The sequence below is a fragment of the Quercus lobata genome, chromosome 5 (genome assembly GCF_001633185.2).
Source record: "Quercus lobata isolate SW786 chromosome 5, ValleyOak3.0 Primary Assembly, whole genome shotgun sequence".
Taxonomy (NCBI): domain Eukaryota; kingdom Viridiplantae; phylum Streptophyta; class Magnoliopsida; order Fagales; family Fagaceae; genus Quercus; species Quercus lobata.
Window position 1 is genome coordinate 53061764 of NC_044908.1, and position 24154 is coordinate 53085917.

A 24154-nucleotide genomic window follows, 5' to 3' on the forward strand; every position below is an offset into this window, starting at 1 on the left:
TTATTATTTTTAAAACACACCAACAAAACCCCTTAATGATACCTTCCTATTTTGGAGAAGTCTCAAAAGGACCTCAACCCCAAGGATAAAGAGGAATGGAGAAACAGGGTCTCCTTACTTCAAACCTCTTTAGGAATAATCATACCTAAGGGTGAACCATTTATCAATTAGAATGTGGTTGAGACTTAAAATCCATTCCTTTACCATATTAATCCATTCATCAAAAACCCCAATTGTCTCCAAAATGAAATCTCATTGCATTTTATCATAGGCATTTTCCATGTCAAAATTTTAGAGTCATAAATCCTTGCTTTCGTTTCATTTTTCTCATTGCCAAAGTTATCTCGTACACTATTATTTATATTGTTGTCTTGTCTAACTCTTCCCCATACAAAGGCTCCTTTAAGGGGATATCATTTTAGGGAGATTTTTTTAGCCTATTTGCATAGGCTGATAAGTTTATAACCTTCCACTTTGGCAATTCCCTCAACTTTTGGAATTAAAGTTATGAAGGAGTGGTTAAGTTGTTTTAACATATATTCTTTTTTTATTATAGAAAGAACATATATACTCGTAATCTTTGTGGAGCTCTTCCTCTTGCCTCCCAATCATGTGGATAACAAATGTTAAGTCTATGTTTTCTGTTGGCTTAATTATGTGTCAAATTTACTTATAATTCTACTTAATTTTCATGTATTTTGGAATTACAATGTAATTGGATATATGTACTTGAGTCTTGGTCAAATTTGTTGTGAACAAGAAGTTGTGACCAAGTCGTGCTCGCAAGATTCAAGCCTTGCATGCAAGATGGGAACATGGCAGACAAAGAAGAGACCTTTTTCTATGCAAGTCATGACCAAGTAGCGCTCACTATTTGCTCGAGGATAGAATCTAGCAAGTCATTCTTATCACCTTGGCCAGTTCATTCCAATCAATCTCAACGCATTCCAATCTGCACATACTATGTGAGAAACCCTAGAGAGTAGATTGTGAGAGCAACAATGTACTCATCCCTTTGAGAGAGAGAGACAGAGAGAGAGAAAGCCTATGTTCCTTGAGTGAATCTCTACCATTCTCTTTTCTCTTTTCTTTTCAAAACTTCCATAGCTTGAGAGGGGATTATCCAAACATTCCATATTACCTTTGAGTGATTTTTGGTGATTGATTGATGTTGGAAATCATTAGAGAAGTAATACCACAAATCCAAGAGCACTTGGTGCTTCTTGTTGATCACTCAATGTGTGGACTTTAGAGACTAAATGAAAAAAGAACTCAGAATAATTGGTTGTTAGCTAGAGCTTAAAGGGCTCAAGTATTAGGATTGCTTTAGGCTTAGAAAGTCTATTGTAGACTTATACTACAACTATTCACTAGTGGAGATTTGATGGTGATGCCCTAGAGAGATTTTTTTTTTCTTTTGTGTGTGTGAGAGAGAGAGAGAGAGAGAGAACTCCAACTTTTCTCTTTGAAAACAACTTCGTTGTTTTTATGTGTTTTGCATATTTTTGGTCCGCTTTTCATATTGCTTTATTTTCTTTAGTTGATATATTAATATGCATGCAATATGAAATTGATTATTCACTTATATTGGGACTTAATGTTAGTTTAGGTTAAAAGTGATTTTTCAATAGAGAAAACTTAATCTAGGAGTATTTAGGTAGTATCTTTCAATAGAGAATAGACCTTCAACAAGACAACTTAATCTAGGAGTATTTAGGTAGATCATAGCCCTTTTTCCTTACCCAAATGGCTAATACAATATTGATAAAAAAAAATTTTGTTTTCTATTTTTTCAAAACCTTCATTCACAAAATATACACACATTATGAGTGTTTTTTTTATTAAAAAAAAAAAAAAAATATATATATATATATATATATATCTCATCCATACAAAGAGTTATTAGAATCATTATCTTTGAAAACCTTACTATTTCTAGAGGTGTGTGTAGTACTTTCGTCTCACTTACACTAGATAATTATAGAGAAAAATCCTTGGAGGTGGTTCTAAAATGTTGACTAGAGGTTTTGAAACAGTTCAAAATATTGGGTTATTCCAAACCCAAATAAAGTGTGCCGAATAGTGGGCACAGTCCAACCTATTGCAAAATGTTGTTTATTGACAAAGATTTGCATCTCTTATCTTTGTACCATTTGGTTGTCTATATAAAAGGGGTTAAGGATCATTGGTGCAAATGATTGAAATAAAATTAACACATAGCATTGCATGGAACAACACCAAGAGAAACATATCTCAATCTTTCTTATCAACTTCATAAAAGCATATGGGATTGTGGATACTGTGTGTTTCGATCTTGTAACAAACACCACCATTGAAATCTCAATTTGAGAAAGACATTGATTTTCAACATTAGTATCGGAGCTAACTTTCGATCTTAGAACTTGTGGGTTAAGGACCTCATGGATCTCATGAGACCATAAGAACCATTGAATCTAGACCAACCCCTTGGGGTTCTTTCTTATATATAAAAATTTCACATTTTCCCCATAAAATATACGAAAGTAACATTTTAAATCGTATACGTATAGTTTAATGCATAATTAAATCTTGTATTTTTATTTTTATTTTTTTATATACAAGATAGAAATTATACTTTAGTCTAATCTAAATATATATGTATGTGAAACTCATTTTTGAAGACTTGAATCTCGACCATTGTCCCTCACACCCCACAAGCATTTAAAATTGTATTTTCAAAAGTAACAAATTAAATCCTAATGTTTCAAAAACTAACAAATTAAATACCAACCCATTTAAGTGGAATAATATTGTCTTTTAGATTTATTTTATTATTTTATGAAATCTTAGAATTTAAAATTTGCTAATTTTGAAATTATATGGTCTAATTTGTTGCCTTTTTTTGGAGATAAAAGATAATAATTTATTACTTTTAAAATTACATAGTTTAAAGAAATCTTATAATTTAAATTTTGTTAATTTTGAAATCATATATTTTTTGGGAAGAAAATACATTATGTCATATTATTAAAGAAGATTGTTCAAATGAGTCTGAAGTATATATGAAATGTCTAGTGGAATATCTTCCATCTAGACTACTAAATAAGAAGAAAAAATAGTTCTTCGTGCTAGTAAGTATGCAACTGTATTACAAAGCATATGTACATGAGAGAAATTAAATCAAATCATATGGTTTATACTTTAGGGGTTTACCATATAAGTTCCCCAAAAAAAAAGTTTTCCATATAATTCAAAAGAAAAGAAAAGGTTTACAATATACTGCTTTCTACACACACACATATATATATATATATATATTTTTTTTTTTTTTTTAAAGAAAAGTAAAAACAAAAGTCGTGGAGACAGTGAGACACATTAATGCCCTGAAGCTAGTGGACAACAAACCTCCAACATTAAAGGAAGAGTTGAAGCAACTGTAACCTGCTTGGCGGATTATAACCTCTTTTCCATACCCGAATTGCTAATACCCCAACGTCATTTCATAACTAAAATTAAAAAAAAAAAAAAAAGAAGAAAAAACCAATTCCTCTCTTATATAAATAAAAAAAAAAAAAAAAAAATCACTTCCTATGTAAAAAAAAGAAAAAGAAAAACACTAAAATTAACCAAGAAGACCCTGTATTATATATTAGGGGAAATTATTATTCAGCCGTATTCACAGCATCTCTATTCATTTCCCTTTCCATTTCCATTTCCATTTCCAAACACTCACTCCCGCGATTGCAGGTGTTAGGTTCTCTCTCTCTCTTTCTCTCTCTCTCGCTCGCTCGCTTTCTTTCTCTCTCGTATTCGCTTTGTGGATTCGATCCAATTCCATTCGAATCGGATTCTAGGGTTTTCGTGTTTCGATCATTCGCGCGCGGCGATTCATTGGGCTTCGCCCTAGGGTTTCCGAGGCTACGTAGATCTGAGACTGGTTCGTTCCCTTGGGGGGAGATTTCACTCTACAATTCCAAGATGTTTTGGCGTATGGCGGGCTTGTCCACGGCCTCTCCCGTGAGTCCTCGGTTTCGTTTCAGTTTCGGTTTCGTTTTGCATTTTTTGTGCGCAATGAGATAATTTTGATTTGTGTGGATTGTTCCCTGATTTTTTATGTTTGGTTGCTGAGAAAATGTAGGGAATTGAATTTGTGAATCTTGTTTAACAATGCGCACTTTACAGCTATTTAGGAGTCATTGTAGATTTTGAGTCTTTATTTGTTAAAAGCGTTATTTGTCTTCTTAGGGAATATAACTCAATGAATATCTTTGGTTTTCTTTTTTGGGGGTTGAGGTTTAGATTGAATGGTTCTTTCATTAAAGGTTGGATTTTATCAGAACTAAGGTAAATTGGCAGTTGGAAAGAACTTTTATGCTTTCGGAATTCTTTGTGAGAGTGACATTACAATGTGGTACTGTGAGGGAAGACTAAATTTAGGTGTTTTGTTCATGTTCTTGCTTTGATGGGTGTCACTGCAATCGTTGCCCATTCAAATTTGAGGATAGTGTTGGTGAAACTTGGTTGGTACAAAAAGTATAGATGGGCTTTGATAATGGGGAATTATATGAAGCTGAGGAAATGGTCAAGGCAGTATGTCAGTTTTTGAAATTTTAGCACACAATATGGAACAGATACATTTTTAGTGTGTGTGTGTGTGTGTGTGTATGTAGAGAGAGAGAGAGAGAGAGAGAGAGAGAGAGAGAGAGAGAGAGACGGGCTTTATAATGGGAAATTATATGAAGCTGAGGAAATGGACTAGGCACAGTATGTCAGTTCTTGAAATTTTAGCACACAATATGGTACAGATAAATTTTTATATATATATATATATATATATATATTGAAATTTTAGTGCGCAATATGTGTAAAATATGAAAATAGTAAAATTTATTTTGAAGCTATAAATAACAAAGTCCACATGACCTGTACTTGACATACGTAGATATTGAAAATATGAATGTTTCTCACTTTTGCATTCGATCCCATAGCTTACATTTAAGCCCTCTTTTGTTTTTTGGTTAATGAGAATCCAAAAATTACTCCCAAACATATCCATGCTGTATCCCCCAATTTGGTTTCCCCATTTCCCCATCCCTTAGGGCAGACACTAGTTATCAAAAAAAAAAAAAAAAAATGCCATTTCTCAATCATATTCAATCTGTATCCTACCTACCATATCCTATGAATATTTTTTTTTTTAAAATTATTTACAGCTATGGATCCAAATATGTATTTCCATCGTTCCCTGCATATATGTACAGGATACTTACAGACCTCTCTCTCTCTCTAGAAGATTCAAAACTTATTGCTGACATATCCGCACAGTATCCCAGTCATAGTCAAGTTATATCCTACCATATCCTGATAAAGTTATTATTTCTACTTACTGGTAGGTTTTGAAATGTGTATTTTCACTGTATATGCATTTCTGTATTTGATACTTAAACTTTTTTTTTCCCCCTTTAAAGACTTAAAAATTGACCACTAAACATATCCATGCATAATTTCATCTGTAATATGAGCAGTATCCTTATTTTGATAAAATTACGCTTTGTTATTTACAGGTACATATTTAAATATATATTTTTATTGTTACCTGCACATGTGTGCTGGTTACTTATTAGATTTGGTAATGATTGGTACTTTTGAAGTAAGTACGCCTCTTAGTGTGGAACACTTAAACAAATAATGAGAATTATGGATTGTGCTTATAATCATAATAATGAATATAACCAATAAAAATTCAAAAAAAAAAAAACATAGATTTTTTAGAAGTCCATCATCACACAAGTATCCAACCAAAATGTTACTTATCAAAATGTTTCTTGTATTTGTTACTTATTTATTTAAAAGTTCCCTGTATTTGCTTTTGCAGTTCGACTCTATTGCGACATTTTTGCAATCGCTGCCCTTTTGTACATAATTTTCTTTGTAATTCTTTAGGTTTATTCATGTTGCTCATGAAGTAGTCTCTTTTTAATTGAATTATTCTTATCTATCAATGTATATATTGATAGGTAAATAAATTCATTAAAATAAAAGTGCAATCCCACTACACAGGATGTTTAGGATGATGCTTTTTGACGCACGTACTTTACACTGATATGGTCTTACTTATCAAAACATTTACACCAATATAGTCTTAGTTGATGATATCAAAACATTGGAATGTAGGGACCTTTGGTTAAGTAGGATGGGAATGTTTGGATTGCAATTTTTTTTAGCCCTATGCTCTAACACGAGTGGAGGTGTTAAAACTTTATTAGAGAGGAAGAGACCTAATAGTGATTATTTTCAATGTGTTAGAATAATCATTCTTATTGAAGGGGAAACTGAGTAGGATTTTACCTTGAAGCAGGGTGGATGATGTGTCTAGAGTGGTGTCATATAGCTACAGTGGATATAATCCTTTCACATGCTGGAATCTGGATTCCAATTGACCCATCGTGCTGATTTTATATAAGCATTCTCCTTCATACTGATGTAACATTGTATTTTTTAAACGATGAGAATCTGAAGAGCATATGTTGGAATAGCCTCTTTAATTTGAAAGCTATGTAATTGAGTTATTGGTACTTGGCTGTGCAATATTGGTCTTTATTAACCTAAATTTATGGAGTTGAGGCTTCATTTCCTACAGTCACCATATGTATGGATAAAGACTAGTTTGTTTGTGTTTTTATTTTATTTTATTTATTTATTTTTTATATAATATATATTGGAAGTCATAGACTCATCAAATTTTAGAGGATAGTTTTTTTTGGTGTTTCTATTGTAGACTTCCTGTGTACTAGGGTTGCACCTTTTTTGTGCTTATTTAATGCATTATAAGCAGAAATTAACTGCTTATAATAAAGCTTAGGAGAACGGAGTTTCATTTTATGAGTAAACCTGAGAGCACACTAGTAGGGTTGGCAATTTTGTCATCTCAACTTTTGTCCGAACCTAGGAGTGGACTAATAGGGTTATCATTTGCCATGCCTCTTGTAAGAGGGCTGGATTGATTTGCTGAAATAACCTTTGCTTGTTGCTAGTTTTCTGTTGAGGAATTTCACCCGTCCTTTCTTACCTTACTTGGTTGTTGGTAATTTGGATGGTAACATATATTCTTTGTGAATGTTTTTTCCAAATGTGATTCTTATTCTTCCATTGTCTTTGTTTTCGATATATGCTCATTGCAGGTGGAGACTATATTGGATAAGGAAAATTTTACATTGGAGGAACTTCTTGATGAGGACGAAATTATTCAAGAATGCAAAGCTCTTAATGGCCGCCTTATCAATTTGTAATGCTCTCTTCATTTTCACATTTTTCCCATATCTTTTAGTGTCAAGATGTACTGTCTGTCAATGAGTGATTGATGTCCGTACTATGTTTTCTGGTGAAAGGCTTTTAACAGGATTTTGTATGATGTGACATTATGCTTTGATAATTTGACTATAAATAATGAAGGGTTAAAATTTTATAGTGTAATAAATTGCCCTTTTGCCACCTGTTTTAATAAAAAGATTATAAAAAAAGTGACAATATTCAAAACAATTTTTTTTTTGATAAGTGACTATAAAATACATTCATACAAGTATTGCCATTTATTTATGCATTTTGGGAGCAGTTTGTTTTTTAAGTGATCAATTTTTTTTTTTTGATAGGTAATATGAGTACTATTATTGATGAAATCATAAAAAAGAAACATACAATGTGTTCATGAGGATGAACAACAGCAAAGCACAAAACAGAAAACAAAAAGAAAAACAATCAGGAAAATAAACTAAGAGAAGAGAAAAACTGTAAAAGAGAAGAACAATCTGTAAATTCCCAGAACCGAGACCAATTAAAAAGGCTACGTTGACACAAGCCTTTTAACTCAACCAAAGACTTCTCAGAATCTTCAAAGTAACGATGATTCCGTTCCATCCAAATAGTCCACATCAAACAACTTGGAATCAAATTTCAAATATCTGAATTATGTTTCCCAAGCCAATGACTCCAACAAAATAATACTTCCGCCATAGAGCCTGGCTGGACCCACTGAATACCGAAAGCCTAACCCATAAAGAATGCGCTACATGACAGTGAAGAAGGAGATGGTTTGAATTCATATGGTAAAAGTAGTTGAAATTGTAGACTCTCATGGTTTGAATTCATATCTTGTCAAGTGGATGAAGATTATGGTTTTCTAAGTATGTGTTTGAATAAAATATTCTGATTTTAAACCAATTAAGGATCCAATTATTTGTTAAATTAATTGTGATAATAATTTCCTTTGTGTGAGGGACATGATTATACCTTTTGTAACAATGTTGCCATGGTCAAAATTTTCAATTAAGGCAAAGAGCCTTGTAACTTAACTGACATCTCCTAGTGTTTTTAGTAGAGCCGTCTATGGTTAAAATCTCCTCTCCCCCATTGTAACTATTGAATTATCAAAAAAAAAAAAAAAATGTCAGTTAAGGTTATTGGATGGCTGTGCCATTACATGATTAGATTTTTTTTAACAAATAGCTTATTTTTTTCCGAATGCCTTCTAAACTGACAATTATGGCATGTTAATGACAACAAAGCTTATGTAATGGCACAGCCATCCAACAACAACTTATGTAATGACACTGTCGGTTAATTTTCACAGTTCGATGAGCACTTGCTCTAGTGGCACATATTTCCCTTGTAAGAGAAAGATGGATGGTGAGGTTGTGGGTTCAAGATCAAGCTATTACATTTGTAACTTACCAATAAAAAATAAATAAAGAAAAATTTTACTCAATTTTTTAGTAGAATAGTGTTAATGATGGTCAGATGTTAAATTACTTTATCAACTGAATTTTGTTTTCATCCTTTTTTTGGCTTTATTTGATATTCTTGTACTGTGTTTTCCACAGTTTGCGAGAAAGAGCTCAAGTTGAACAGCTCATACGATTTATCGTGGAAGAAGCTCTTGAGGATGCTGAAAAGAGGCGAACTTTCAAGTAGGGTGCTTTTGTTTCCCAGATGCTCTTCTTTACCCTGATGAATCCTGTGATTGATTTTGTCAAATTATTGTTTTCACAGGTTTCCTTTTATTGCCTGTGAGATTTTTACTTGTGAAGTTGATATTATACTCAAAACACTGGTGGAGGATGAGGAGGTGAGAAACATTAATCATATAAGCCCCTTTTTCTTTGAAACTATACTTCTATTACTCTTTGAAAACTTATTTCTGTTACTGATTTCTTTTGATCATTGGTTGTTGGCAGTTGATGAACTTGTTATTTTCCTTTTTGGAGCCAGAACAGCCCCATAGCACACTATTGGCTGGGTATTTTAGCAAGGTTGTTCTTTGTTGAACTTTTAGAATCTAGTTTATCTTCTACTTCAGTAGGATGGTCTTTTTGTAGATATAACTTTTACTACGATGCATTCTATTTTAGCCCTGTTATATCTTTAGTTTCTTTTTTGTTTCAAAGGAATTATCAATAACATATTACCTGGGTCATTTGTGCCCTAATTTCCTAATGCTAGGTTGTCATATGCCTGTTGTTGCGTAAGACAGTTCCTTTTATGCGTTATATTCAAGTAAGTGTAATGTTTCTTCTTCTTTGATGTAATTATCCTTAGATTTCATGGATTTTTTGTATATTAGCTAGCTTTTCTTTCTCTATTCTTTCATATTCTTCTTTTGTACTCTTTTGTGTTATTTAAGTACACATCCTATGTATTGGGTATTCACCTTTATTTACCTATCCAAAAAAAGAAAAGAAAAGATAAGGGTTGAATTGTTCTTTTTGTGCATTCATCCAGGCTAATCAGGATATTGTCAAGAAGCTAGTTGAGCTGATTGGAATTACATCTATCATGGAGGTTGGTTGTTGATACCGTCCATTTATTGCTTTTGATATTAAACTCCTTGCATAAGTGTTTATTCATCTTCAGTTGCAAATATATGTTATCTGCAGTCTCTGTACATGTGTATTCTTGTGGCGTTATTGACTATTTGTGGTTTATATATTTTATTTTTATTGTTTGTATTATAAGAATTAATATTTGCACATGTTTCATAATTATCATCATCATCATCATTATCATAGTTTATTTTTTTTAGTTTGCAACTGAATTACTGAATTCACCTCCTCTTATCTTTTAAAGTTAAAACAATGATTGGCATTTTGAACTTTTGACCCCATCAGCTATTAAAAGAAGCTGTTAAAGTTTTAGTGTACTTTTGATTGACTCTGCTCAATTTGGCAGTGTAGTTTCTGAGACCTATTTTCCTGCTCAACAGGTTTTAATACGTCTGATTGGTGCTGATGAACATATGTATACAAACTATATGGAAGCAATGCAGTGGATTGAAGAAACAGATGTGCTAGAGATGATAGTGGACAAGTTTAGTTCTTCAGTAAGTAATATGCATACCAAGAACCTACAGATGTGAATGGTTCTGTCTCAGTGCTTGGTTGATCTCTTTTTATTTTTTATTTTTGTAATTCAATAGTTACAATGGGGGAGGGGGGGTTTGAACCCTAGATGTCTCAATTGGAAACATCAGGAGGTGCCAACCAGTGGAGCTACAAGTCTCTTGGCACTACTTTATACATGTTACTCTGTGTTCCATTTCTTGTTCTCATTTTATTTCTTTGCACTCTGATATCTAGCTTAGACATTTTGAAAAACAAAGTAGCCTTTATCCTTCCTGAATTTAAAGACCTATCTGCAATCACAGCTCAAAGTTCCTCAGGATTATAACCATTTTCCAGCACTCATTGCCAGCACTCATATCCATCTCAGTCTTAGCCTTTCCTTTCATATCATCCCCATATGCCATACCCTTTAGCATTCTTTTCTTATTTAAGAGATTTGGTGCAACAAGGTTTATTTATTATTTGATAGTCTTTTAAGTAGGAAACTTAGTGAAATTGGATGGGTTAGATAACCTGCCTATAAACTTATGAGTGTTTATATGGTGGGCTATGGTTTGTGATGGCTACCTACCCATGATGGATGGGGTTCGCCTGTTAGCCCATGGGCGAGGAAGACGTACCAACAAGCCAGCCACATCCCAGTGATCACCTTGGCAAATCTAACATAGATCCAACCACTTTGATGCCCCACTTGCTGACAAGTCTATATTATCAGGCTCAGCAATCTGAGATGTTTTAGTTTAAGTGCTTGGAATTAGAAGAATGTGCACATGGTTTGTAGATTGATTACAGGTTAGAAAATATATGGAACAAAAGCAAGAGGGGTTGTTCCTCTAAGAAATCAAAATGCTGAAAATTTGAAAAATGTAGCTCATTAGAAGGGTTTTTGAGTATGATTTAATAGAACATTTGGTGGCTACAGTCTGGGGAATTAAGGGATTTAAATGATTAAGGAATAGAGTTCTAGACTTTAGCTAACATGATTGCAAGAAAGATGGTCTTGGAAACTGTAATTAGTGCTTTGAATGTGAAGAGGAGAGAGAGGGGGGGGGGAGAGAGAGAGAGAGAGAGAAGCCAAGCCCAAATTTTGGGGTTGGCTATGGGTCCTCAACAAATTAGTAAGGTTAGCCACATGTACGTAAGCACAATTTTGGTGAGTTGGTGTTGTATGTGCAAAGGGGCTGGGGAGACTTGAGATCATTTGTTGCTGCATCATGCTATTGCAAAGGAGTTATAAAATAAATAATAATAAATGATGTAATTGAAATATCATGATATTTAGATATATTGTTTAGATATTTCTGAGTACTTGAAATATCTATAACTTTTATATACTATTTTTTAGGTTTGATTTGCAAAGACAAGATTTTCTATTCAGTGATGCTGTGACTGCAACATCACTTGGATTTTAAATATTCTTTGATTGAATGTAGATGCTGTACTGAAAATTCAATATAGGATATGAATATGTCATGAGTGTGTCTATCTAGGATAAAGGAGTTTTGAATGAATTGATGGAAATTTGATGTTACACGTTTATAAACCCATGTGCTCATGTATGGACACTTGAATTTGGTATGCCTCTTTTTGTAAATTTTGTTTGCTACTACCTGCTGATCCTTCATTGCACTAAAGTGCTGATGAAACTTCCTTTTAGGAACCAAAATCTGGTTTCTTAAGGTCTGTAACTGCAATCTTTGCCCACAAATATGAAGAACTGAGGCAGGATAATCTTCTTGTCAGATAGTTATTTGGTATCATGCCAGCATATACTGCGCCTTTTTTCCTGTATTGCTTGTCTCATTTTTAGGATAATCTGTTTAATGAGTGTGATTTATTTTTGTAAGAACTTTGTACTGATGTTAAAGAAATGTTTGTGGGACATGGTTTTTACAGGACTCTCCTGAAGTTCATGCTAATGCAGCAGAAACACTTTGTGCTATTACACGATTTGCTCCACCTGGGCTGGCTGCTAAAATCTCCAGCCCAAGGTAGGGTTTGCTTTTGTTCTCATGTTGCATGGAAATATGTATAATTCTACTCTGGCTTTTCCATTATTTATTTAAATTTGTCTTTCTGGTTGCAGTTTTATAGGAAGATTATTTCGTCATGCTTTAGAAGATGCACGACCAAAGTCCGTTCTGGTTAACTCTTTGTCTGTATGCATATCTTTGTTAGACCCTAAAAGGCTAACCTTGGGAATATATCATCATACATACAACCGCCAGATAACTCAAGGACCTCCTGTAACTGCTAATCCTGAGACAGTTGAAGGCATGCTGGAAAGCTTAGGTAAGGGTACCTCTTATATGTTGGTGTCTTTTTTCTTTTTCTTTTTTAATTATTTAACACTAACTTCCCCTACTTCCCTTATTCCTCCTCTTTGGGAATTAATCTCCTGGAAATCTTATGAGCATTTTATTTTGTTAAAATACCTGTCAGCAAATCAAGTATTGATCAGATTTATCCCGCAGGTGATTTACTCAAGCTTTTGGAGGTCTCATCTGCGGAGAATGAGTTGTTAACTACTTATGGAAAGTTACAGCCACCTCTTGGAAAACATCGTTTAAAGGTATTGTTCATATGAGTATTTAACATCTTTTTTGGTGTGTTAGGAGTACTGACTATTTCGTATGTTTTCTTTCGTATATAATCATGGGCCGTTTTTTATGTTTGATTGTCTTAATTTGTTTGAATTTTGTTATTAACAGATTACCTGTACACATATGGTATTGATTATATTAACAGATTACCTGTACAAATATGGTATTGATTATATTAACAGATTCTGATTAGGGATTTTTGCATTAACTGGTAATCACTGAGCATAGAATTTTTTTTTTTTTTTTTTTTTTTTTTTTTTCAGATTGTAGAGTTCATCTCAGTCTTAGTGACAGTTGGTAGTGAAGCTGCTGAGAAGGAATTAATTCGCCTTGGAGCTGTACAAAGAATTTTAGACTTGTTCTTTGAGTAAGTTAATTTCTTTTTAAAATTTTAAATTTTTATTTATGAAGGGTGGCAGGACTCAACTCTTATTTATTTCCTTGCTTGTGAAGGTACCCATACAATAACTTTCTGCATCATCATATAGAGAGCATTCTAGTGTCGTGTTTGGAGAGTAAGAATGTTCCTCTTATTGAACATCTTCTTCATGAATGTAATCTTGTTGGGAGAATTCTTGAAGCTGAAAATAATTACAAATTGGCAGCTGATTTGAACAAGGTAGTGGTGCAGTCATCTATAAATGATTAATGTCTTCATGGCAGTACAGGCCTTAGGATTTTTGTTTTTTCTTTTACTTCTTTTAAATCTAAATATTCTGGAGATCTTGTTCCAGATGTGTAAAAAGTATTTGACACTATATTTGTTTGATTCTTTTCTGCAGCCAACTGTCCCTTCTGAGGGTAGATTGCCACCCAGAATAGGGAATATTGGCCACTTGACACGTATATCTAACAAACTTATTCAACTGGGGAATAACAGCGCTAAGATTCAGGCATATTTGCAGGTGTAGTCCTAAATCTCCAGTAGTTGTTGTTGACATATTTATCCTACCAATATTTGTGGGGCTATGATTCAGTGTAAATGCTTTTGTTGTCTATCTGACATTTTGTTTTTTGATAAGTAATAAGTTTATTGATATCAAAAAAGGGGGAGCACCCTAGTACACAGGGAGTGTACAAGGGTCAAACAATCAAGAACAAAGATTACAAGAATCTAGGAAATCAAGAAAAGATAAAAATGATTGGTTCCGCAATGCAGCCAACCAATCCATTAAAGTTCTAAAGAAAAATAGCTTCAAGTCTGATATTGATCTCTCCTTATCTTCAAAGCACTTACTATTTCTCTCTCTCCAAAGACACCACAATAAGCAATGGGGAACAATCAACCATATATACCCATTTCGATGACAACCAAATCTGCCTTGCCAACATGCGAAAAGCCCCACTACAGATTGCAGCATAACCCAGCTCACTCCAAACAATCCGAACATCATAGCCCACATATCCATTGCAACCGGACAATGAAGAAAAAGATGATCAACCGATTCACCATTACACTTGCACATTTAGCACCAATCCAATATCCAAACCTTCATTTTTCGTAAATTGTCAATCGTTAAGCACTTCCCCAAAGTAGCAGTCCAAACGAAGAAAGCTACTTGAGAAGGAATCTTCTGTTTCCAAATACTTTTCCAAGGAAAACAATAGCCCACTAAGAGACTATAATAATCTTTAACCAGAAAGCCCTTCTCTCTATCAAGTTTCTAGCACATCTTATCCTCACCAAACCCTTTCACTGAAGCACCATAAATGGTATCCATGAAACTGGCTAGTGCCTCTAATTCCCGAGCATGCACACCCCTAAAGAAACTTACATTCCAAAAAAGGACTCCATTATCAAGCTTCATAAGCTCAGCCACACTAACCTCCTTGTCTCGGCAAACTCTAAACAATTCAGGATAGCTAACTACAAGAGAAGTCTCACCACACCAATGGTCTTGCCAAAATTTCACCCTAGACCCATCCCCAATATCATATAGAATGTGGTGAGAAAAAGAAGGCTATCCCCGAGTAATATATTTCCACAAGACAACACCATATGGACCATTAATAGGCCTAGTACACCAGCCACCCCATTCACAGCCGTATTTCACCTCTATCACTTGCCTCCAAAGGGCAGCCCTCTCCATCCCAAATCTCCATAGCCACTTCCCAAGCAAAGCTTCATTAAAAAGTCTTACCTTCCTTATCCCCAAGCCCTTGAAGCAATGGGACTGCAAACAGTAGCCCATTTAACCAAATGGAATTTTGGTTCATCTCCAATGCCACCTCACAAGAAATTTCTTTGAAGTTTCTCAATTCGGTTAGCCACAACTGTAGGAATAGGAAATAGAGATAGAAAATAAGTGGGTAAATTAGATAGAGTGCATTTAATTAAAGTGACTCTACCTCCCTTGGATAAGTAGAAACGTTTTCATCTTGCTAATCTCCGTTCTATCTTCTCCAGAATTGGGTTCCATATTGCCTTATCCTTGAATTTAGCTCCCAAAGGAAGACCCAAATACTTCATTGGAAGTGTACCTTGCTTACAGCCAAGGACATTCAACAATAAGTCCAAATTATGCACCATACCAACAGGAACCAACTCTGATTTACCCAAATTTATCTTTAGACTAGAGACCGCCTCAAACCAAATGAGGATCATGTGGAGAAATAGAACCTGATCCAGATCAGCACCACAAAAAATCAAAGTGTCGTCCGCAAAGAGAAGATGAGACACCGCCAATGATCTTCCCTCTACACAACCCACACCAAAGCCTGACATGTGACCATCATGGACAACTTTATCCACAAAAGTCATGCTTTAAAGTGAATTTACTTTTGACAGGAAAATAGCGAGTGGACTGATTGGCACACAAATGTTCTATCCAAGCGGAATGCAGTGGAAAATGTCTTTCAGTGGGCATGTGGGTATGTTTTCTTCATTTCAAATGTTGCAACTCTTCTCACATCTGCAGCTCCCAATATTCTGATTCAAGCTTAAGTAAATGAAATTAAAGTACTTTCATATAGTTATAATTATTCCATGCATGGCCCGGACAGGCAAGTTTGATATTCTGATGAATCACTCTGCACTGGACCATGCATGGAATAACTTGAACTATATGAGAATACAACCAGTCGTATTGCAACTAGTGGAACAGCTTGTTGAAAACCACACTATGCATGTGCCAATGAGCTCTTGCTTAAATGGCAATAAATCTTCAAATAAGAGCAGGGTGGAGGGTCTTGGGTACAAAGACCCAATAGATGCTATTGTAACTTACTAATCTAAAAAAGAAAAAGTATCTATTGTGTGTTTTGTGTCTGCGTATTGTAGTATCATTTAGCTACATATGTATGGAGCATAATTGTTATAATCGATTGTATCATATATCGTATCAAACAATGGTATGGAATCATTTGTAAAATAATTTTAAATCACTTGGGTGTATCAAAAAAGCTCTCAAATCATGTTATCCGTAAGGATGCGTTGTCACTTTCTCGTGAGTCTTTTAAATGTGAAGTGTGAATTATTTACTTTATGCATTGTAACTTGAAAATAAAATAATTTTCTAAATTTTGAGTGTGGTAATATATTTTCATGAATTGAAATTAGTTTTTGTGAAATATTACTGCATTAATGACCATAAAATAAGTGATTGATTGATTATGTCTGTAGTTTGTAATAAATGTCATTTGTACTTGTGTATCTATTATTTTTATTGTTTTCATGTACTCTACAATATATAATGCAAAATATGCTAATGATAATGTTTAAGATGATTTGGTTTGTCGCTTTGCCATTGGAACTTCAATGGTATGTCAGAGCAGCCACTGATGCTTGCAAAAGCCAATTTTTTTGTTTTGTTTTTGGTGTGTTGCCACTTCTTCAGTTGGTTTTCTAGTTATTAGATTTACCTTTTGCTTTGCTCACAGTTAGAGCTTTTTGTGAGGCAATATTGCTTTTCTCTCATGAATGGTTATCAATATTTGAGAGGTATATCAGGCATGGGTTAGAGCCTTAAATAACCTACTGAACGGTAAATATTTCATGCTTTACTGTAATCTCTGAGACTTATGAGGTGAATGAAATTGGAAGTGAGCTGGTCATATCTTATAGAATAATGAGCCTTTTTTTTTTTTAATTATTTATTTTTTAAATTTTCTCTTTCCACATTTACTTTTATATTTATCATGATTTAATCATTTTTAATAGGCGGCCAACAGCACTGCAAGATCGGAATAGGGATAGCGACGACGATGATTACCAAGATAGAGACTATGATGTTGCAGCTCTTGCAAATAACTTAAGCCAGGCTTTTCGATATGGAATTTACAGTAATGATGATATTGATGAGGTTCCTTTTAAAACTTTCACATAATAGCTCATTTAGTTTTTTTTTTTTCTTGGTTTTCTTTTTAGATAAGAAACATATATGTTAAGTGGAAGTATGAGAGGTACAGCAATTTCTTATAATCTCATTATCATTTAAAAGAAAGGATTTTACCATAGCGGCAAGGAATAAAACAAGTTAGCAACAAAACGGGATGTATGAGGTATAAGTCTAATAAGATGGGCATACCTCAAGACCAATCTTATGGCTATATATTAGCTTTTGGGCTAGGATCCTGAGGAAAAGATTCAGTAGAGATTTGTGAAATTAAAGTTTATGTATATAGAGTGACGAATGATTCTGCAAAATCATGTGAACCATGGTCTCTACAAAAAATCTAGAGATAAACAAGTAGTAAGCATAAACTAAAATAAAAAGATAAAAAATGTGGCTATCATCCCAAAAGACCAGCTAAGCATCAGTGGCTTGGTCAGTCTTTACCTGTTTAGCTAATATCACAGTGTGTTGTGTTTTCTTCCCCTGAGCTTTTATTGAACAGCAACTTAAGATTTTAATAATTTTGTATGTTACTCTTGGTAATAAGAATTTAACCCAACAAAGCGTAATCAAACTTTCTGTTTACTTTTATTTCTTAAACAATCATTGGAAGGCCAGTGTCCACACTAAATGCAATTTCAAGTACTCACTTTAACTTATGGTGTGTTTGGATAGCAGGATTTGTGGATTTGGATTTGAGTGATTAAAATCCAAATACCTTGTTTGGATAGCTTCAAAATATCAAGGATTTGGATTGGACCATATCTACCAGGGATTTTAAACTTTTAAAATCGTTGGATTTGAAATAACATCTAAAATCAAGGCATTTCAAATCTATTGATTTAAAATCCAAATTCAAGTTTCCAAACGCAACCTTAGTGTATTTTAATTCAGTCCTACTGTCATACTATTATCATGTGTACATTGCTATGTCCAGTTACAGTTCATTTGGTTGATAATTGTTCATTTACTTATTTGACTTCTTGTTCATACTTTTCAGGCTCATGGCTCACTCGAACGAGATGACGAGGTATGAGATATATTAGAAACTTAACTGGTTTTAGTTAGAAAGTTATAAGTATATAACATGTTGGTTTTGTATGTTGAGTGCTATGTTTTATCATTAGCCTAGTGCCTCATTTGGAAATGATCTTAGGTCTGTACAAGGGATCATCTTTTGGCAGCCTATGAATATCTTTTGCTACTCACATTTTCAGTCAGGAAGGTTGATGTAGTCATCGGAACTGTACATTAAGAGACATTTTAGCTTTAACTTAAATTTAATATAGGAAGAATATGTCTTTAGTTTCTATGAATTGCCAAGTACTTCCAGAAGAGGCCACTGTCTTTCATTTTTCTCTGATTAACTGAATTTAAGTAGTTCATACTTCCTCTTTGGGGATTGACTAGGACATTATTCATTATAAGTTATTTGCTTAACCCTTCTCCTGGGGAGCTATATACAGTTTTTTTTTTTTTTGGGGCGGGGGGGGGTGTGGAAGGGGGAGGGATTAAATGAATAGGAGTATACTCAATTTATATGTTCTTTATTTAAGTTGGAAATCGTACAATTTGATCTTTACTGAATTGGTCTTTTGGGATGAACGCAACAATGTTGGCTTGAATGTGTTGTGCAAAAATTAAATGGGAAATACTACGTTCACAACATTTCCACCTCAAATCCTAGGTGGCAGGTTGTTAATTGCTGTTATTTTTTGATAAGTAATATTAAAACTTCTATTAAGAAAATAAAACAGCCCAAGTACACAGGTTGTTACTTGCTGTTATTGGAGGGCAAGAAAGTAAATTGGGTCATATTATCTGCATTTGTGTCATGGTGAGCCATACATGAGTCATGTTTCTCAAGTCACATGGACAAGAACTTAGATAGGTTAAAGAATTATGTTAAAGCTTGAGTTAGATTACTTAGGTTGCAGTTCAATATGTATTAATGTTAGCATCTCATCCCCGTAAGTGGTGTTTCTGTAACTGAGTTATCAGAGCAGTCAAATGTTTTACCCCTTTTTTTTCATTTCTGAAGTGATTTTTAATATTGATTTTTAGTTTTGAGAAAGAAAATACAAGAAACTTGGTGCATGGTTTGCATGGTTTTGACTGATTAAGATCTCACTTACGCATGCATATCATATGTAGCTACTGTTCTATTTCTTGGTAGCAGGCTGTTTTTGTGGGAAACAGAAGTTTTGTGAATAATAGAAGTTTCTTACCTGGATATTCTTGGCAGGATGTTTACTTTGATGATGAATCTGCTGAAGTTGTCTTATCTTCTCTACGACTGGGAGATGACCAGGAAAGGTACACTTCAATTCTTTATTAGAACTCAGTTTGTTTTGTCGGCTGCGAAGCTGGAAGTTGTCTTTCATCTTTGCTTTCTGTTTTGTTGGATTTTTTTTTTTTTATATTGCGTGTATATGTATCTTGAGAGATGGGGGCAGTGGGTGATAGGTGACAATTTATGCATGTAGGTTAGTATTGTTAGAAGCTCAAGGTGCAGTTAAGCATAAGAAAAAAGAATTGACTTGCGTGAAGTGAAATAGACCATAACAGCGAAGTGAGTATTACAAATCAATGGTCAATCTTAATTGGTTGCTGAGTGAATGATTATTTTTAATTAATAAATCTCATATACTATTAAAAAGTGGCCTTACTACGTAGTACCTTAAGAAAGAGCATGTGCCTAATGTTTGCATGTGCCTTTTGTTGAATTTGATAATGGTCTTAACAGTCCAAGTACAGAGAAGAATGGTTGGCCTTTCGAAAACTAATGTGTTAAACTGTTGATCAGGATGGTAGGGGTGCAGTGTGAATTTCAGCTTGTACCTCAATTGGCAGGGGAGCTATTTTAGAATTTTCTGGAATATTTTGAACCTTAGTACTGGCTAACTTGTGATTTTGGCTTATATGCACATTGAAGATTTAGCGGGCTAATTCTCTTTGGTGGGGCCTGTAATTCAGAGTATAACCTGCTAAATGATATGTTGGGAATTGAGTAGTGTTTTTACTATGCTTTCATTCTTTATATTTTATTCATCTAAACAATGCTGTCTTGGTTCAAACCCTCTGTCCGTATTCTATTTATAGAAACTGCTAAATGATTTGTTGCATTTCTTGGGGTGTGTGCAGTGGCTCACTCTTTACAAATTCCAACTGGTTTGCTTTTGAGGATGACAGAGTTGCCAATGAACGCTCAACTGGCTCACACGCATCCCCATCACCCAACACTGAGGAGATGTGTGTAATTAATGGTGGCAGTGATGATAATGTTATTGTTGGTGAAGATGACGACTTGGTAGACACTGCAACATCTTCTCCAGAAGCAGGGACAAAGTCAGAAGACACTACACATCTTGATAACACAAGAGAAACGGGACACACTGAAACTGATAAACCTCCTGAATGGGTTGAATGGAGGGAGACTACGGATTCCAGTGACCCGACTGATGTTCTACCCAATGGTGAGATTCAAGTTGGATTAGAACTTAGCGAGGCAGATGCAGCTGAAGCTTCATCTTCCACTGATGGATTGGAAAAGAATGATGAAACCGCTGCAGGACATTTGCCTGAATCAGCAGATGCAAACCCAAGTCCTGATCCTTCTGAGCAGTCGGAATCAGCTAATGAGAATTCAAGTTTAGACCCAACCAATTCTGATGATGTGGCGGTGGCTGAAGGAGCAGAAGGCAAATCTATGGCAGAAGAAGAAAAAAAGGAAGTTGATGAGAAATCGGGTTTAGGCCCCACTGATTCGGATGATGTGGTTGCAGCCGAAGGAATGGAAGTCACTTCTAAGGAAGAAGAAGAAAAAAAGGATGTTGATGAGAAATCGGGTTTAGGCCCCACTGAATCAGATGATGTGGTTGCAGCCGAAGGAATGGAAGTCACTTCTAAGGCAGAAGAAGAAAAAAAGGATGTTGATGAGAAATCAGGTTTAGGCCCCACTGATTCTGATGATGCGGTTGCAGCTCAAGCAATGGAAGGCACTTCTACAGCAGAAGAAGAAAAAAAGGATGTTGATGAGAAATCAAGTTTAGGCCCAACCAATTCTGATGATGTGGTTGTGGCTGAAGGAATAGAAGGCACTCCTAAGGCAGAAGAAGACATAAAGGATGATAACGAGAAATCAAGTTTAGGCCCAACTGATTCTGATGATGTGGTGGTGACTGAAGAAAAGGAAGGCACTCCTGAGGGAGAAGAAGAGAAGAAGGATGTTAAGGAAGCCGGCAACTAATGTAAATTTGCAAGAACCAGTTTTATTGGGCTAACTCATACATTGCAACATTGAGCAGGTCGGAAGATGGATTCTGGAGGTTGGGTAGGCGACTGTTACTTTAAGAGCCTTCTGTACATCATCAATGGGGGCAGTGTTTGTTATATAGGGCTGATGATTCTTTACCCCCATCCATGAAAGTTCTCTCTCTGATTTAGGAAAAACAGAAAGAGCAGGTTCTGATTTTCAAACTTTTCTACCAAAAAATTCGATGTTTCATAAATCAAGTACCTTTGTTAGGTGATACAGAGACTGAATTGTCACGTGTTGCCACAAGAATCTGTCTATATTGTACGATTGTCCTTCCTCCAAGAATATCAAGTGTTTATTATTAGAAATTAATTCCACATGAATGTCTTGATTATCGAACTGTACGAAACAATGGCTTCCTAATAAAATTCTGGATTTCAGTCCAGTTAAGGGTCCGCTATAGTTTTTGGTTTCCCCGAAGTTGTAATATAAAGATGTTTTGCGTAATTAGCAAATTATTTAAGACCCTCCTGCCTAGGTTTGTGGCCTATGAGCATGGTTCACGAAATGTGGCACATAATAATGACTTGTTCTTCCCGTGACAGATTTTTCTTAATTTTTTGACTTCCCAAGAGCTCAGGATTTCACTGAAATTGGCTGATATCTCTTCCTTATATTTATTTGTTTATTTGGTTCCTGGGTTTTAGTCGGGAAAAACATATATTCTTTGGGGAATTAATTAATGGTTTAGCAACCGACATCCAATCTTGTGAGGTCCTGTTGTGGAAGACTTATGTCATCAACTTGCAATATATCCAAAAGTGAACAAGTCCTGTTAACACATGAGACAAATATTTTACCCTTGCCCTCCTACGGATTGATCATTATCTTGCATTATATTCACACGTGATCAAGACTCATGCACTCACGAAATATAGGTTCCCTTGCCCTTCACCGATTGATTGATCCGTTAACTACCACCAAAATGAAAGTTGCACAAAGTAACAAATACAAGCTGAAATACAGGACAATACAACTTGCCAAAATAACAATATTACAAGCTGCTGGATCATTGGTGCACAACCCTTATCGATAAAATCTCGTAAATCAACTGCAGTATCTAAATCGGCTTTCAGGATCCAAGCCTCCATGTAAAACAGAAAATGGGATCATTAGGATTCAGTTCTTGATATTTCTACAAACTCCCTTTCTATACCAAATATCATCCCATATCTATTTGAGAGGCTTCTTCCTCTGTCAAGAGTCTTCCATTGTGGAAAAAAATCCTATCAAATAGACATGCATATAACACATGATGGCATATTCTTAAAGTAAGAGAATACTCAAAGAATACATATTTTTGACTCTCAATTAGACAATTAAACGAATAGAAAATCTCCAGTGTAACTCCATTTTGCTAGAGTAGAGAGCCTATCCTTCAGTGCCAACCAATAAATAAATAAATGAGTGCTTAGTAATGACTGTTGAAAACCATATGAGCTTTCACCATTTAATTGTCACAGGCTCAAAGCCTTACTCTTTATTTCATTCTGTGATAAGTGGCAAAGAAACCTCCCTGATTTGGATGGAATCTCATACGCCTTATCTTCCTGATCAAATTTAACTTGGTAAGATTATATTGGAAGTCCACCAGATCATCCAATGTAGCAGGTATCCAATATCTTTGCCCGTCTCAAATGAAAATTGAAATTTTAATAGTGGTAGAACTTCTTGAACCATGCATGTATCACTCTGAATCCATTTTTATGAAGTACAGCACCATTGGATGCTTGTTATCATGCCAAAGAAGGATTCTATCTCCCCTCCCCACCCAAAATTTGATTAGAGGTCTAGCTATTTCTCTTACTCGTTGCATTTTCCCCCTCCCCATGAATTGGCTAAAGGAATTTTGACCTTCCAAAAGATTTTTCCTCTTAATAATTACCTATATGTCCAAGCAACCCATATAGAGCTAGACTGAGAAAATAGGTTTGGTACAGGCTTGAGAATAGCAGCTTTATTCCATAATTTCCATTCTTTGATTCTTTTCATGTCTAAACCTTCCTTCATATTGGATAGACAAAGTTCTTCCAAGCCATGTTTGCTCGAACGGGAGAACCTTGCTTACCACTTCGTAGAAAGTAGTTAAACCTTTATTCAGTAGCCATTATGATCTTCATTGGTAAGATAAAAATGTTGGTCCAATACATTTAGATTTCTTAACGCACAAATTGCAGCATTTGAAGCTTCCCTCTATAAGAGAGTTTCTTTTTCCTCTCCTATTTAGGATGTTATCCTAACTGTAATCTTTTCAACTAGCCTACAATCTTAAGCTTTGAGTTTAGCTGAGATTAGAGGCAATACAAGGTATTACTAACAACCTACCCTCCTTGAATGCAAGATAGAGTGACTCTAAATTTTTGGTTTCTTGTGACATCCTAGCAAAGAACACTGCATTCTTCACGAACAAATTTCAAGTGAGATTTAATCTTTCACGCCCCAGTATGAAACTTAAAGCTCTTTACTTTCACAGCAACTTTCATTAACATTCTTGTAAATACTTTCTTGAATTCAACAAACAAATAA

The 24154-nt window shown here is 34.7% G+C and overlaps 1 protein-coding gene across 2 annotated transcripts; it reads left to right on the forward strand.

Moving 5' to 3' along the window:
* Positions 1-3638: 3638 nt before the first annotated feature.
* LOC115989008 (serine/threonine-protein phosphatase 6 regulatory subunit 3) lies at positions 3639-22030 on the forward strand. Of its 2 annotated transcripts, none has more exons than XM_031112650.1 (19): positions 3639-3996; positions 7161-7264; positions 8856-8942; positions 9025-9100; positions 9210-9284; positions 9475-9528; positions 9754-9813; positions 10235-10351; positions 12270-12364; positions 12460-12665; positions 12848-12945; positions 13240-13343; positions 13430-13598; positions 13759-13881; positions 15765-15847; positions 17136-17277; positions 18311-18340; positions 19556-19626; positions 20455-22030. In XM_031112650.1, the coding sequence occupies exons 1-19, from the start codon at positions 3958-3960 to the stop codon at positions 21557-21559; spliced, it is 2838 nt and encodes a 945-aa protein (XP_030968510.1). In that variant the 5' UTR covers positions 3639-3957; the 3' UTR covers positions 21560-22030. The 2 variants fall into 2 exon arrangements, with proteins under 2 accessions (XP_030968510.1, XP_030968511.1); XM_031112651.1 differs by having other exon boundaries at positions 13430-13595.
* Positions 22031-24154: the final 2124 nt, after the last annotated feature.